This window comes from Salarias fasciatus, unplaced genomic scaffold, assembly GCF_902148845.1.
Source record: "Salarias fasciatus unplaced genomic scaffold, fSalaFa1.1, whole genome shotgun sequence".
Taxonomy (NCBI): domain Eukaryota; kingdom Metazoa; phylum Chordata; class Actinopteri; order Blenniiformes; family Blenniidae; genus Salarias; species Salarias fasciatus.
In genome coordinates this window covers 373,222-389,418 of record NW_021941394.1, presented here as the reverse complement: position 1 = coordinate 389,418, position 16,197 = coordinate 373,222, and the positions used below count along the sequence as shown (strand labels likewise).

General features: G+C 41.0%; 1 protein-coding gene across 2 annotated transcripts; it reads left to right on the top strand.

The window, feature by feature from the left end:
- Positions 1-3,791: 3,791 nt before the first annotated feature.
- Positions 3,792-15,304, top strand: LOC115385623 (complement C1q-like protein 2). Of its 2 annotated transcripts, none has more exons than XM_030087694.1 (5): positions 3,792-4,125; positions 4,242-4,304; positions 12,281-12,364; positions 12,459-12,592; positions 14,600-15,304. In XM_030087694.1, exons 1-5 carry the CDS (start codon positions 3,882-3,884, stop codon positions 14,894-14,896), a joined length of 822 nt encoding a protein of 273 aa, XP_029943554.1. In that variant the 5' UTR covers positions 3,792-3,881; the 3' UTR covers positions 14,897-15,304. The 2 variants fall into 2 exon arrangements, with proteins under 2 accessions (XP_029943554.1, XP_029943555.1); XM_030087695.1 differs by having other exon boundaries at positions 3,794-4,125; positions 12,459-12,590; positions 14,613-15,304.
- The last annotated feature ends 893 nt before the right edge of the window (positions 15,305-16,197 follow it).

Here is a 16,197-nt window from a genome sequence, read left to right as displayed (position 1 = left end):
AGGCGCAGCCGGCGTCTTCACTCCATGTTGCTTTATTCGGAAGTCAACACGTCATCACTGTGTGACCACACAACACGTATTTATACTTTTTGCAGTGCATACCAATCAACCATGAAAACAACTATAATCAACTTCACCTTTTAACTGTGTGCAACAGAGCAAGCACTTCAATACACCCAAACCTGTTACACAGCCTTCCTCAGAAGTGTCACTTCTGAGGAAGTGTCACTTCTGAGGAAGTGGTATGAGTGTCACTGAATATTTCAGTGTCGGCTAAATGTCAAGCTCGATGTTCCACAGGAGTATTCAGAATTTTAATGGGAAGAGAACAATCAGTAACGTACCTCCATATGACTTTCTGGATCCTCTGTGAAGGCAGCAGACACGGTTTCATCCTCCTCATCGTGGATAAATAACATCTTTCAGTATCTTTGCGTATATTTTTCCAGACTAACCTTTGGTAAAAAATATTCTGAGTATTTCCTCCTGACAGTTTCAGGTTGGTTGTTGCATGAAGGGGCTCCAGCAGGCAGAGAGAACCTTCACAATCTGGGCCAAAAGAAGAAAAGGACATGAAAGACAAAATAAATATTTGTATCAATAACATTTTTAAAATATTATACTCAAATAATAGATAATAATATTAGATTAAACAGGATTAATTATTTAACATAACATGATGTGTGACATAAAACAACTGCACAGTCCGTCAGCCACTTGGTATTTATGCTACTTTACAATGTTAAACATGCTTAAAATGATGTACATCAATGAGATTATGCCGAGGTCTTTTTAACAATGTTTTTATATTTCATCTTTAGCTGCTGCCATGTGCGCTTCATCCCCACGGAATTACAACTAAACGAAATACCTTAACTGGTGACCATTCAAACAGTTTCCCTGTAATAATATTTAATATTCAATAATATTCTGATATAAAGGACTACATTTAAACTTACTCATTGACACAGGCAGCAATTTTCTGCCACAGCCTCTCCCTCTCCTTCGCTGCTGAAGCAGTGTTGCATTTTTTCAAAAATTGTGTTCCAGCTTGCCATATGTCGCTTTCCGCTTCTCTGTTGCCATGGTGACTCGTCGAATCGGTGCTCCATTAGTCTGGCTTTTTATCGTTGTCGTGCACGTGCTAAACTCCAGGTGAAACTACTTGAAGTTGAGTAATCCAACTCAAATCAGCTGAAAACCCAGTGTTTTCCCTTACAGAGTAGATCAACACAGAGTTCAGGATTTCACTCAGTGTTTTTTTCAACTTGCTTGGTGAAATAGACCCCTGGTGTGGAGCATCAGGATAAGTGCGCGTTCACAGCATTCTTCAGAAGACCATGAGATCGATCACAGAATGACAGATTGAAAATGGAACAAGGATGTGCATCTTACTTCACGCGGGATGAGCAGCGGTGTGCGGACTATATCGCGACTGTCGGGGGGGCTCACTTATAAAGGGGGGTGCCCCAGAGCGAGGACTTTACACAAAACACGTCCATTATTATTACAAGCCTGTACATCTGCTTTAAGTGACGTTTAAGGCATAGCGCCCCCATGCTTCAATGGTGAGGACAAGTACTGCATGCAGCCCGGCATCTTTATTAAAGTGAAACAGTGATGCCTAATTCTGCATATGATCCATGATTATGATCATACAAAATAATAATGATTAAATACAGGAAACACACGGGGAAAATGGCATTTTGCCAATATTTAGATCCCCCCCCCAAAAAAAAAAAAAAAAAAAGTAAAAAAACCACAAATCATGTTATCTGGGGGTCTTATGTCTCAAACCGGGGCTGAGACCCCCCCGTAGTTCGCACCCCGATGAGCAGGCAATGCTTCTTCAACTATATGAAGAATTAAAAGATAATCCACAAGAAAAACAACATGAGTGTTGTAAAAAAGGAGAGGGAAAAAGCCTGGCAGTTAATAATGACCGGCTTAATGTGTAAGTAGCGCCAACATGTACAGTTAATAAACTCCTCCACAGACACTGTCGTTACAGTTCAAGGATGCGGAGCTGATGACAAGTCCACTAATAAATACTGGTGTTTTTCTTTAATGTGGCCCAGAGAAGCATGTTACTCAGGTTATGTGAAGTACAATTAATTTCAAAGAAAATTTCAACTCTGTGTCCGTGTTATCTATTGAATCAATTATCCTCATGCTGTGCTCTGCTTCATCTCTCATCTGTCAGGAAGAACAAACCTGTCCGGCCAGAAAAGAACCTGCAGCAGGTGAAAACCAAACGTAAAAATATTCTGCATTCTGGTAAGTTACTTAAGTGTAACCCAAAGAGTAATTATCAAATGAAGTGATAAATTTGTTGTCTTCTGAGAATGAATTTCTGTTTGATTTTAGCTGTTAAAAAAGTGGAGTCAGAATGTTGGGGGACCCTTTCACTCCTAAAGGTGGAGCCCTGAAATAGGACGATTTTCCTATTTTCAGGAGACAGTTAAGACAAAATGATATGCTGTCTGTTATTGTGTAGTCCATTTCAGTGGTGTGATACATTTATTTTTCCTTTGTTTTTCATTTTACTCATTGTGTGGCTTCAGGGTTGTTTTATTTTATTTCTTACTCTTTTTTTTTTTTTAAATCAGTGTGATTTAGTACCAATTTCATTAAGTTTTTTTTTTCCATTGTCTTTACAATAATTGTGAACCTTTTATTGTAGGACTTGCATGAATAAGGACAGGATTCTGAAATGTCTGTGTTGAAAGTTATTTTGGTCTTCATATAATCTGTGCAACAAAATAATACTAAAGTCAACCAGACTCTGCAAATGCAATGACTACAGCTGTAAGACTTGGCTGCAGGATGATTAAATGATGTAATGTGTGTAAAAATCAAGGAAATGCTGAAAACCACGCACATTTCTCACATTGTTGACAGCAGTTTAATCTTATCCTGGTAGTTAGCCTGCTGTGGAGCAGCGAGCTGCAGAGAATAAATCACCATGGTGACTTGCCCGGGATAAACTTGGCCAGCTTTTGTGCAATCGACTTGAGGCTAACTTCGTCCAGGATAACCACAAGATCGCCACAGGATAACAACAGTTTGCCGGCTTAATCCCTTATCCTGGTTTTGTGCAATACCCCCCTGAGGTCTATTTCACCAAACAGGTTTTAAGAAAACTCTGTTTTCAATAATCCGGAAATGAGGGAAACTCAGATTTCCATTACACAAAGGGAGATAACTCAAACCAGAGACAGAGGAGTAACTCCAGCCTGTTCCACTAGGAGAGGTAACTTAAACTGTCGCTCACTTACCGCAGTAACACACTCCGTGACTCTAACCTGGTCGGAAGCAGGTTTTTCTCAGTCAACCCTGAAGTTTCTCTCTGGCTCCGCCCCCTTTCAGCAACAAGGCTGTTCCATTTCCTCATTCTTTCAGTCAGCTGGCAAGTTTTTGTGTAGCTGTCAAAATGTCATGTCCTTTTATCAGCGATCCTGCAGATAAAGGAGCGGCATTACTGCAGCGTGATTTGAATATTCGTCGGGAGATTATTTACAGACATGACGCACATTTCATTTTGTCTTCTTTATTTCCTGCAAAAAAAAAAAAAAACGGGTTCATGTTCCAATGGTGAACATAATTCACCTGTGACCATGAACCCACCTGCAACTTGTGCTGCAGTATCTCAATTTCCAATTTCAGCTACACAAAAACTCGCCAGCTGACGGAATGAATGAGGAAATGGAACAGCCTTGTTGCTGAAAGGGGGCGGAGCCAGAGAGAAACTTCAGGCTTGACTGAGAAAAACCTGCTTCCTACCAGATTCGAGTCAAACAGACCCCAGGACACTATTTAAGGCTGCACTGACATCGAGGACCTTCAGTCTGACCGACACAGACCAACTTCTGAGAGAAGAGATGGAGACCTTTCTTTCTTTGTTGCTCCTGATTTGCTCTGTCTCTGCAGCTCAGCTCACTACAGAGCCTGACAGTGACATTAAGGCACATTTGCTGAAAACTGAAACAAAAGGAGAGGAAACAGCAAAAACTTCAAACAACCAACAAAGCTGCACACCTGACATCCATGCTGTGCTGAGGGAGATGAGCGCAACACTGGCTGTACTGAAGTATGAAATAAGAGATCTACAAAGAGAGAACGAAGGTAAAACAGTGAGAGAAGTAATGACACTACCTTAAACCACTGATGTACCGTTTAACAACATGGATTGTTTTCTCTGTTTATTGTGTTTTTTTGTTTTGTTTTTTGGGTACAAGCAGCAAAGGACAGCGAACTGGAGTTGCAAAAAATTGAGCTGGACAAACTGAAGACAAAGCAGCAAGGTAAATTTATCAAGCTGAGAGATTTATTTTAAGTGAAACATATATGTACGTGTGGACAATTCAATTATTTTCTACAAGTATGACTTGATAGCTGCAGTGTCCAACCTGTGGCTCATGGGCCAAAACCAGCCCGTGAGTTTGGAGTCACAGGAGTGCCAAAATAAAATATAAATCTACTAAAAAATAAGAAATAATTGTTTAAATATAAGTAGGAATAAATTCATAAACAAATCAAGCTCTTAAAAATAAGGGAATGAATCTTTCAATATAAAGAGAAATGAAGAAATTAATAAGTACAAATAAACCTGTTTAGAAATAAGGAAATAAATGTGTAAATATAAAGAGAAAGAAAGTATTTTTGTCTTTGTTTTTGCCCTGGTTTTTTTCCCTTTTGCTTTGATGTTTTTCCTTTTCTATCTCTGTGTTTTTTCCTTGTCTCTTTCAATTTTGGTTTTGCTTTTCATGATGGACTGAGCTGTTGATCAAATGGCTTTGGGCGGGGCTTTCCAGAGGTGGAGGTTTTTGAAAATTTAGTACTCATGTACAAATACTGCTACACTGATTAATGCTCAATTACACGTAAAAGTACCAGTGTCAGAAAAATAATTAGGAGTGCAAAGTATGTTTGTATGCAAACATAAATTGTATGCAAGTGTGAGTAAAATCACGAACTTGTAAAAATAAAGGTACAAGTAGCCAAAACTCACTTCATAACATTCACATGAGTATTTATAATTTGTTACTTCCATCCCTGCACATTTCCCGCTCAACAAGCAACTTTGTTGACTCATTGATGGATTCTTTATTTTAAACATGGAAAAAACATGGAAAAAACAAACAGGTTGAAAACCTTTCCCTTTAGTTAAAAACCCTGCTTATTTTTGTTAACTCCGTGTTCTTCCTCCGCATCATCAAACCCTTCACTCCACCTCTCTCTGTCTCTCTGTTCTGTCTCTCGCTCTCTTTCTCTCTCTCTCTGCCTGTCTCTCTCTCTGCCTCCCTTTCACAACCAGTTTTGTGGCACAAGTGAGGAGTAACAATCAGCGTTTAACACAGAACCAGCAAATGCAAAACCAGCATGCATTAAAGTAAACTTTAATTCTCTCGGAGTTCTCGGATCACTCGGTTGTAACTGTGTAACCGGCCAAAAATCATCGCTCGATGGTGACTCTTCTAAACACTCCAATATCTTGGTCCTGTCAACCACCCCGACCGGTGTGAACTCATCGAATAGTTTCTGAAAACTTTCAACAGGATCAGACCACACCGCTCTGTTCTACTTGTCGCTTCATTTCCTATGTTTAACACTTTGGTGTTTACCAAACAGATTAGCACAAACAATAACTGCACACAAAACAGCAACACATGTCCTCTACAAACCTAAACAACCTCCCAGCATCATGATCTTCTTCTTTCTTTACCCCTTTTTTATCGTGAAAGAGAGAGTCAGAGTCGTGAGTTGACCTGCAGAATCATACTCACAGGGTTTTCAACAAGTTTCACCAGTAGAAACTTCCACACGCGACGCCACCCACAGCTGAGACAGTATAGGTCAGCCCGTTAGGGAGATCATCAACCCTTCTGTCCAGACGCGTCACTCGCATGACGCATGGCACGCAGTTGCATGGGGGCACATGACGTCGAGGGGCACTCCCAGGTCGTGAAAAAAAAAAAGAGAAAAAATTAAAAAAAAGAGGGAGGGAAAAAAAAGTGCGAATGGGCCCTTAACCCATTTGTGCCCAAATTTTTTTCAGAGTTGTAAGGCATGTCATTTTATCAGTTGAGTCGAGTTGAATCAAGTTATGCATTTATTATTTCCATTTTGTACTTTTTTTTGGAAAAATTGCATTTTTATGACTGGCAACAATTGTTGCCAGTGGGCACATAGGTCAAATGTCACCTATATCACAGGAATGACAATAATAACAAAATAATAATATAGTCAGAATAAACAATAACAAAAAGATGGAGCTACAGGTTCTCCCTGAATAAATTTCAAAACAACAAACAATTTGAAATGTTTTTTATTCTCATTTTTTTATACTCAAAACCTCAGCAAACAGTTTTTTCTTAGAACGTCTAAAAACACACACTACATAACATTTCTTCCCCTAAATTCCATCATCTTTCATGCATGTTCTACTCATTGTGGTACTTCTCGAAGCACTCCACATGTGGTGGAATATCACACTTTCCACGTGCTAACGATGTGCGCCGCCACAGTTCTTGCATCGTTTCTACCTAGTGATGGGTAAATGAGGCCTCTTGAACCACTTTCCGTGGTTCCCATTTTCTGAGGCCACGAGTCTCTTGGTTTTTAAGTGGAGGCTGAAGGACTGACAATGAAGTGTACTTTCACACATTTCTTGAACAGAAAGCACCATCTAGTGGCTTCAGACAATCCGAACAGTGGTTCATGAGGCCTCGTTTGCCTCTCACGTTTTGCACCTGCTACTGTTGAAGGTCCAGTGGTTGAAACTATCAAACCAGTTATCAGCAATGCCTTTGAAGATCTTCTGCCCTGCCTAATTGGCTTTGTTCCATGGAGGAGGGTCTGGGCTACCAGCCTCTGGAAGCAGAGGAGATCCTCCTGCCCGTTTTTCCAGGACCTATATGAATGACAAAGCAAGCATGACAGATCTAAGAATGCGCCATGTTTTTGTTCACATATGATTTTATTGATGAATCATCAATATCATTCTTTCTAAAGCATCATATGTAGAATATTCTGGAAAAGCAATATCACAGTTTAGTTTTTGATGTTGGTCTGGATATCATCACAGTTGCTCTGGTTGACTGAAGAGCAGTAGCGATGATGACCTGTAGTCAAACATCACAAACTCGACTGTGATACTGCTAAATAACATCCATCCTACCCCCAGGGGTGGGGGGTGGGGTGGGTGGGGGTGGGGGGGGGGGCATTGGTTATGAAAAGTACTTGTGTGCAAAGAGAAGTACACCTCCAATTGCACAGCAACATTTTTTACTTCAGTGAAACACAAGCTAATGTTAGCTAGCAATAAAATGATATATGATAACATATAAAAATTCTAAACACACAGGCCTTGAAAACCTGTGAACTTATTTAGCTATGAAGGGTATTCTAAGAGGACTAAAATGAGACACTGTACATCATTCTACAAATTTAAATAAGTAAATTAGGAGCAATCCTGCAGACAGTGTTTCCCTTTAGTTAGTGACAAGCTATGTGCCCACTGGCAACTTTTGTTGCCGCTCAGAATAATAAGCCCATGAACAAAAAAATATTTATCCTAGGTACAATTTTTGGGTTCAGGATTACTCTAGAGACTCGAATGATTAAATAATTATAAATATGGTTGTTGGAAAATCATAAGAAATGTTTGAAAATTACCTCTTTCCAGGAAGATTTGCGTCCGCCTTGTCTTCAGCCGGAAGGAGCGGGAAGCAGATGATGTCATGCGATAGGAAGCACTTGGAAATGATTTTTTAAAAATGAAAACCTTTGTCTAAGTGGTCTACAAGCATTTAAGTGGGAAAAGTTGCATTAGTACCTTTGAGATTTTTTATTGCGAGTCAAAAATAACAGTGATAAACTTTGGCAACAATTGTTGCCAGTGGGGCAAATGTATGGTTAACCAAGGTTGATTTTTTGTCACAACAAAATATTTTAAATTTTCTGTGATCAATTATCCTGTGCTAATTTTATGGGAGGGGTGGTGGGAGCAGGTACCTCCCGGTGTGCCCTGAGTGGGCAAGGATACAGGAAGAAAGACAGGTCACAGACAAAACAATGGAGAAGCAGAGACAGAAAAGTGGCTTTCAGAAGCGAAAAATAAGTGACGCCAAACAAGAAAAAAGAACAAAGCTCCCCAAAATAACTGGTTTCTTTATAAAGAAAGACGCTAACAGTTTCAACGCTGCCGAGGGGGCCGCGGGGGCCACGGGGGTACAAGAAGATGAGGAAGAGATCAAGGACCTGATAGACGAATTTGCAGAGAGAAAAGCCAGGAAGGTGCAGCTGTAAGGTAAGCAGAGACAGGCAGAGCTGTTGTGTATTTAAATGATCAAGAGCTTTTCATCTGTTGTTCTGGTGCGCCGTCACCAGATTGTGTTAGGAAGCTGAGCTGTAATGCTCATCCTCTTTTCTTTTTAGGGACCTTGCCCGTAGGGCAAGGTCTCTATTGTTTTTCGTCCGTTTGTTTCTGTATTATTATTCCGACGCGGAAACAAACCCCAATTTGACCCCCTGAACATGCACGAAAACTCACCAAATTTGGCACACACATCATGACCGGCAAAACATTTGATAAAATGGAAAAATTGACCCCATCTGCTCTCTAGCGCCACCTAGAAACAGTAAAATTGAGGCTGCGGTCCGTAGGAATGTCGTAGAGATATCAAACCAACGTTGACGCGTTCGTCTCATCGAGATCTAAAATTCACGCGCTGATACCCCTGACCTAAATACAACAGGAAGTCTGTGATTTCCCTTTCAAAGTCAAATTTTGCTCAAAATCACTCCTCACGAAAAAATTTTCTCCTCCGAGACCATTTGTCGCACAGACATAAGAGTCATGCGACGTGAAAGAGGACAATTTTCTCTACAAAAGTTGTGAACAACTTTGTCAAAAGTCTAACGGTGTGGATTTTATTAGCGTTCAAAGTTGGAAGTCTGAAATCCTGCCTTGCTCCGGCCCTCATCCTTTATAATGGGGAAAAAAGGAAAAAAGTCGCCTTTTTTCAGCACCTCGAACAAGTGGCGACTGCGGCTAAAGCGTGACTCCTATCAACAAACCGAGCACACGTAAAGCGTCACCAGGTTCTCCTGAACAAGATGATGTAACATAAGTGGGGAAAATATCATGTTATATGTATGTATTCACAGATAAGAAAAGGTGTGTGCTCTGCATTTTTTTTGCTCTCAGTTATAATGGAGCCGGATGGGGAAAAATCTCGCGCTTCTCACAAACTGAGGCCTCTACAGTCCAAACTAAAAATCTGACTGCTCTGAAAGCCTCACCAACTGAAAGACAACTAAATTTCCTATCAAACGTGATATTTTTCGTTCAGTTTTGCCAAACAGGAAAGGAACAAGGAGCAGTTGTTTCCCAAAAAAAACCTTTAATTTTGTCCTCTTTCCACTCTAACTCACATTACCATATATGGGCATGCATTGCAGTTACACAGCTGACAGCAGCTGTCAATCAAACTCTGCCACTGATTGCCTCCATTCAGTGACTCTCAAAAGCAGATGGGAGAAGCAAACCACTCCATGTTAGTGGATGATAGATGCTAACTACTCCATCTTAGTGGATGGGAGATGCTAACTACTCCATGTTAGTGGACGGGACATGCTAAGAACTCCATGTTAGTGGATGGGAGATGCTAACTACTCCATGTTAGTGGATGGGAGATGCTAACAGCTCCATGTTAGTGGACGGGACATGCTAACAACTCCATCTTAGTGGATGACAGATGCTAACAGCTCCATGTTAGTGGATGGGAGATGCTAACTACTCCATGTTAGTGGATGGGAGATGCTAACAATTCCATGTTAGTGGATGGGAGATGCCAACTTCTCCATGTTAGTGGATGGGAGATGCTAACTACTCCATGTTAGTGGATGGGAGATGCTAACTACACCAGGTTAGTGGATGGGACATGCTAACTACTCCATGTTAGTGGATGGGAGATGCTAACAGCTCCATGTTAGTGGATGGGAGATGCTAACAGCTCCATGTTAGTGGATGGGACATGGTAACTACTCCATGTTGGTAGATGGGAGATGCTAACTACTCCATGTTAGTGGATAGAAGATGCTAACAGCTCCATGTTAGTGGGTGGTAGATGCTAACAGCTACATGTTAGTGGATGGGAGATGCTAACAGCTACATGTTAGTGGATGACAGACGCTAACAGCTACATCTTAGACGAAGGGAGATGCTAACAACTTGCATGTTCGTGGGTGGACGTCTCAGTCGCTGGCCGGCGGGGAGGCTCGGTCCCGACCAATGCCGCTTGCGGCTTTAATTTCTTCTTTTTTTTTTTCCACACAAGAGCATTTCTAATGACTGACAGATATTTGACTTTCATGGGTGTTTTTTTTTTTTTTTTTTTTTTTTTTTTTTTTACCTTGATCTGAGAGTGTGTTGTCAGGGCTTTGCTCTGGAGCCCCGACAGGAAAAGGACGAGGAAACGCCGATGAATGATTTAACGCAAATTTATTAATGCAAAATAAAAAGGCCTTGGACGAGGAGGCTGCAGAGAGACGAGGGAGCCAAGGAGAGGTGGCAGTGCAGGCAGCGTCCACAGGTGAGACTCGTCAGCTTAAATAGCTGAAGGAGGAGGAGGAGCGAGGCGGGACCCAGACAGGAGGAGGAGGACCACAGGATGGGGACCGTCACAGTGTTTTTTTTTTTTTGTCTGAAAAATGTAAAATTTCTGGCATTGGGGGCACATATAAGAATTCTGCATGAGGGCCCAGTGCTAGGTAAATACGCCACTGCTTCTGTCACAGGCACCAGGCCCGTCCTGGTGAAGAGGCTATATGAAGATACCCCCCAAGCTCTCCGGTGTGTCAATCTCGGATCCAATCCGAGTGAAAACCAGGTCGCTTCAGGGCTGAACCCTCAGTGCCAATGGCCCTGAGGGCCGTCGAGACTCCAAGTCTAGAAAACTCTTCCAAAACTCTCTGTCACAGTTCCAAATATAATAAAATTATTATTACAAACCAAATGTTACTAATCAATGATTAGCAATTGATTGATAAGAATCAATCAAAAATTTGGGGACATCCTTGGCTCTTTTGTTTTGCAATTTGCTTTTACATTTCCAATCAACTCTGAAATAGTTCTTTTATCTAGTCAAACATTCCCACAGGTAAGGCATTACTTCCTGAGTTAAATATTTAACAGAGGAAACATTTGCACTTACCTCGTTTATGTTGTATTTAGATCCCGGACAAGCTGCCAAACTGTTGTGGAATTTCAATTTAAAGAAAACCAGACACAAAATAAATTTGAATTTCAACAACAATCTAACTCACTGTCGGAGACAGTAAAGCCAGACAAAGTAAAACCCCTTTTCATTTTTGTCACACTTCAATATCAGTGTTTACCATAAACATAAATAAATCCTCCTTGTGCAGCGTCAACACCTTGACTCGTCATCTTTGGCTTTGATTCACCAAAAATTCCACAACAGTTCCCATGTTAACGAGTGACGGATTTCTGTGAACACATTCTGGAAACAGCAGATGTTAAAATAAGACTCACAAAAGGAACTAAACTTATAAATTTACTGGAACTGTTGATAGCCGACATTTGCTGGAACGACTACAAGTTTCATTTGGGTTTTCATCATCTGTTGGTCACAAGTTAACAGGGAAACCAGTTATTCCAAAACATTGGCAGGCGGAGCGGAGCCTCGCAGCTGACCGGGGCTCAACACTGGAATTCCGGCTGGGGAAGCGCTTCCTCTTTGGGCAGCTGATCATGAAGATGTTGAAACACTATTTGAGCAGATATCCAACAGATACAAACACATTGCTTGGCGATGAGGACTGCTGGCAGCAAAGCTAAAGATGAGAAACTGTATATTCCGTGAGAGACTTTCTGCTCATGTCACAGTTTTGTCGTTCATTTGGGAGGACGCCGTATAATCCGCTTCACCCGGGGTTCTTGTAAACGAGGATTAAATGTGGATCACAAATGCATTTAAGACAATTGTTTTCAATTGGATTGAAAAAATACCCATGTAAACTGGGCCATTGATTGTTTTCTGCGTTAGTGAGTTTTTGATTTTTTTTTAGCACTTGCAGCAAAGGACAGACAACTGGAGTTGCAAATAGCAACAGCAAGTTACAATTATTAATCAGAATTTTATTTTAAATGAGGAATATATGTACAAATAGACACTGAAAGGTATTTCCTCCAAATGGGACTTTATAGCTGCAGTTTCCAACATGCGACCTGTGTTCTTGTGTTGACTTTCAGCTCTAACTGGAGAACTGGTGACCATTAAATCCAGAGCAAACATCACAGAAAACCATGTGGAGGCTCTGAGGAGAGACGGGGAAGGTTTGTGACTGTAGAAACAAGCTCATCTTCACTGCAATGTCTCTGCTTTTAAGTTACATACTTTAACAGAAGGATTATTTTTTCTCTCTCATAGTAAAGAAAGTGGCGTTTTCAGCCTCCGTGGTGGCTTCAGGAGAAAAATACATCGGACCATTTAACACTCAAACAACTCTGGTCTTCAGATATGTTGTGACAAATATTGGAAATGCCTACAACCCTAATACAGGTAACCAAGTTTACACACTGAAACAGAGAACTCCGATAACTATGTTGTGTTGTGTGTTACAATACCATTTTAGTCCCCGATACTGATTCCAATACCCAGCTCTGCAGTATCGGCCAATGTTGATACCGTACCGATACCACGCCGCTTGAAAAAAACAAAAGAGTATTTTTTTTCTCTTTCTTTCTTTCTTTCTTTCTTAAGAACTGTCGCATCCTCCATCTTGGCCACCACATGGGGGCCTCTTGATGTGCCTTTACTCATTGCTGCTGCACTACCAGCTCATTTTCTCCCTATTTGCTACATATCATGTTTTTGGGGCCATAAGGTTCACCGGATTATCAGGCGTAATACCAATGAACGTGTCAATATTGGCTCTGTGTTCATAGAATTGATGTATCAGACTATAAGGCGCACTGGGCAAAAATAAAGTAACGTCCAGCTGTCCGGCTGAAAGGAAGACACTTGGCTGTCATAATGCTGGTTTATTAAGCTTCAGAACTTACTGTGGATGTAACCATGGCAACACTATAGCAAATATTGGTCTAGCCAAAAAAAAAAAAAAAAAAAAAAAAACAGCTGAGAGGCTGCTCTCTCTCCACTTCTCCCACACACACTTACAAGTTCTGCAGCTTCAGCATCTTCTTCCTAATGGTTGTACTACCACCACCTCACCTGGTGTCACCGTCAACCAGTACACACCACACTGAGAGGTTCCTGACTACGGTGGCAGCGCGTTTTATGCATGAAGCGCACCGGATTATAAGGCACGCTGTCAATTGTTGAGAAAATATAGGATTTTAAAGGGGCTGTATCATGCAAAATTCACTTTTTGTATGTTTTAACCTTGTTATATAGTTATGTACTCACCTAAAACACCCCCAAAGCGTTTTTTTCCTTTGTGCCCGCGTGTTTAAGCTTTTCTAGTGTTTGTGCTGCTCAGAGAGGCAGCCCCTCCCGCACCCGTGAAAACGCTCTGTTTTCCCACATTCACGTCACACTGTGAAGATGGCTCCCCTGAGCCCCCCTCCCGCAGGCCCTCGGCAATCAGCGTTGCTGCTTTTTGTAACTCCGATTTCGAGGATAAACTTTGACCATCATCTGAAAGCAACAGTCAAGCAAGAGCTAGAGTCTAAAGGGTCTGAAGGGTCTGCGCTTGGTGAGTTTCTCACAGGAAAAGATGTTTTTGCGTGCGGAGAAGCTAGAGCTAAAGAGCTAAAGCGAGCCAGCGTATTTGTTTTGAAGTGCTGATTGGTTGAAGTAGCTGTCAGTCAAAGTCCACAGGGGGAGAGGCGGGATTTTCAGTGAAACGGAGCGTTTTCTCTTCCTGGTTTCAGAATTAGCCCCAGAAAATCTTTTATTTCACACAAAATGACTTTTCCTTAGCGCCAAAAATAAACTATTACCATGTTAATGCCATTTCTAGGGTTTGGACTAGCTAAAAAAGCATGATACAGCCCCTTTAAGTAAGTTTTATATCCTGAAAAATACGGTATGAAAATATATATCTGAACTTTTATTTCTCTGTCAGTTAAATGTCTAAAAACTTGTTACAACGACAATAAAGACATTATATTCTATTCTATTCATTGTAGAAAAGCTCAAGAGTTTTTTTGAAATCCATGCGTTATTTGTTCATAATCACCGATACTGATGCCAGCGCTTTAGTGTCATATCGGGGCCCCTCCCAATACTAGTATCGGCATCAGTGCAACACTAACTTTTTGAAGTCATTGTTGAAACAGATCTAGCAGAAAATGCTCCATGTTCCACAGTGTCAGTCCTCATCTTTCAGAAAAGAAAGGCCAGAAGAATTACACTGTGAATGAAAACCAGAATCAGCTTATCTGTAGTCAATTAGATAGATGTGAGTTTGATTCTTTTTCATTTCTTTTTAATGTTATAGATTTAATTATGTAACACTGCATATGAGAAATATTATCTGAATTTATCATTTCTTGTTGATTATTTTCACCAAATGTTCAAAGACCCCACGTGTTGTCAACATCTAATTGTGTTTTGCAGGTTTTTTCATAGCACCAGTGAGAGGAGTCTACCACTTTGAGATACATGTTGGTGCATTTGGACATGCATCACATGCTTCAGGTGCTCATATTGTGAAGAACGGGCAGCAAGTTTTCATGGCATACGAACTTCAGCCTTCTGGTTATGGGAGTTCTGCTACCGGAGTCACGTTGTTATTAGAGGTCAGAGACGTTGTGTTTGTGCGTCTTGGGAAGAATGCCAGAATTTACGATAATGTAAATCACCACAACACCTTCAGTGGTCACCTGATTTTCACCATGTAAACTACAGACATTGGTTTATGTTATTTGCCGTATGATAGCTGGAACCAAACAGCAGTGTTTCTCAGACAGACTGGAGCAGTTTATATGAAACTGATGATCTTTTTCAACTAGAAATCATCCATTATTTTTTCCTCATGTCTTATTTGTTGTCAAAATTCACAGGTACTTTGCTTTTTAAATCATAATTGATTAAATATTGAAAATTCTATAGATATGGAACCCAATGAATTTGCCTCTTAATCATCAGCAGTTTCTATTGCAATGTTTTGTTTCATATTTTCATATTTAGATTCAGAGGAACTTCATGAATTTTTGATTGAGACTGATTGTTCTGGATTCATTAATTAGTCAAAATTAACACATGTTTCTGATACCTACTCTTGGAATAAACATCCTCACGCTGCCAAATGCCTCTGGACTTCTTTCAAGCATATTGCAGAGATAAATGTTTTGGTTGTTTTGTTGACCTCTGACCTGAAAGCTTTGTTTATGGCTGCTACACGCATGCGCAGTACGGCTCATTGTTTCTGGGGCAACCTGAGGCTACACACAGTGCTTTTTTTCCAGTAAAGTGTAAAATGGGCGAATATCTGTCGGATGAAGATGTTGTGGACGAGAACTTTGAATGATTTTCTCTTTCGCAAAAGCACAGTGTGTAGCCTCAAGTTGCATCGTTAGCATTGGCAGTCGAAATAACACACACAACAACACCGCGGTTTCCGTAGCTCCCGCTGACGTCACATTAACGCCCAGACATATAGACGTAGATATCTAGATGTAGGTGTCTAGATACGCGTGCACGCCAAGTAGTAAATTCAAATCGAACATATATCTGCATATATGACACATCTCACGACACTGGGCTGTCGTGGAAGAGAGGTGTGAACGAACCATGATGAAATATTGGTGAAACTAATGAGTTTTTGGACGATTAAAGCCGTTCTGGCTGCGGCGCCTCATCTGCTAACAGTATACGGATGTGCGCCGCTCCATTTTGGATCTAAATTTCTCCAGAAATGGTAAATGGTCTACACTTATATAGCACTTTTACACTGCATTGACAGAGGCCAAAGCACTTTACACTGCATTATCACATTCACCCATTCACACACACATTCACACACCAGTGGAGGCGGCTGCCATGCAAGGCGCTCAGTCCATCCACTGGGGGCAATTTGGGGTTCAGTGTTTTGCCCAAGGACACTTTGGCATGCAGAGACAGGAATCGAACTAAGAACCTCTCAATTGCAAGACAACTGCTGTCCCCACTGAACCACAGCCTCCCCAGCACTGTTCGGATC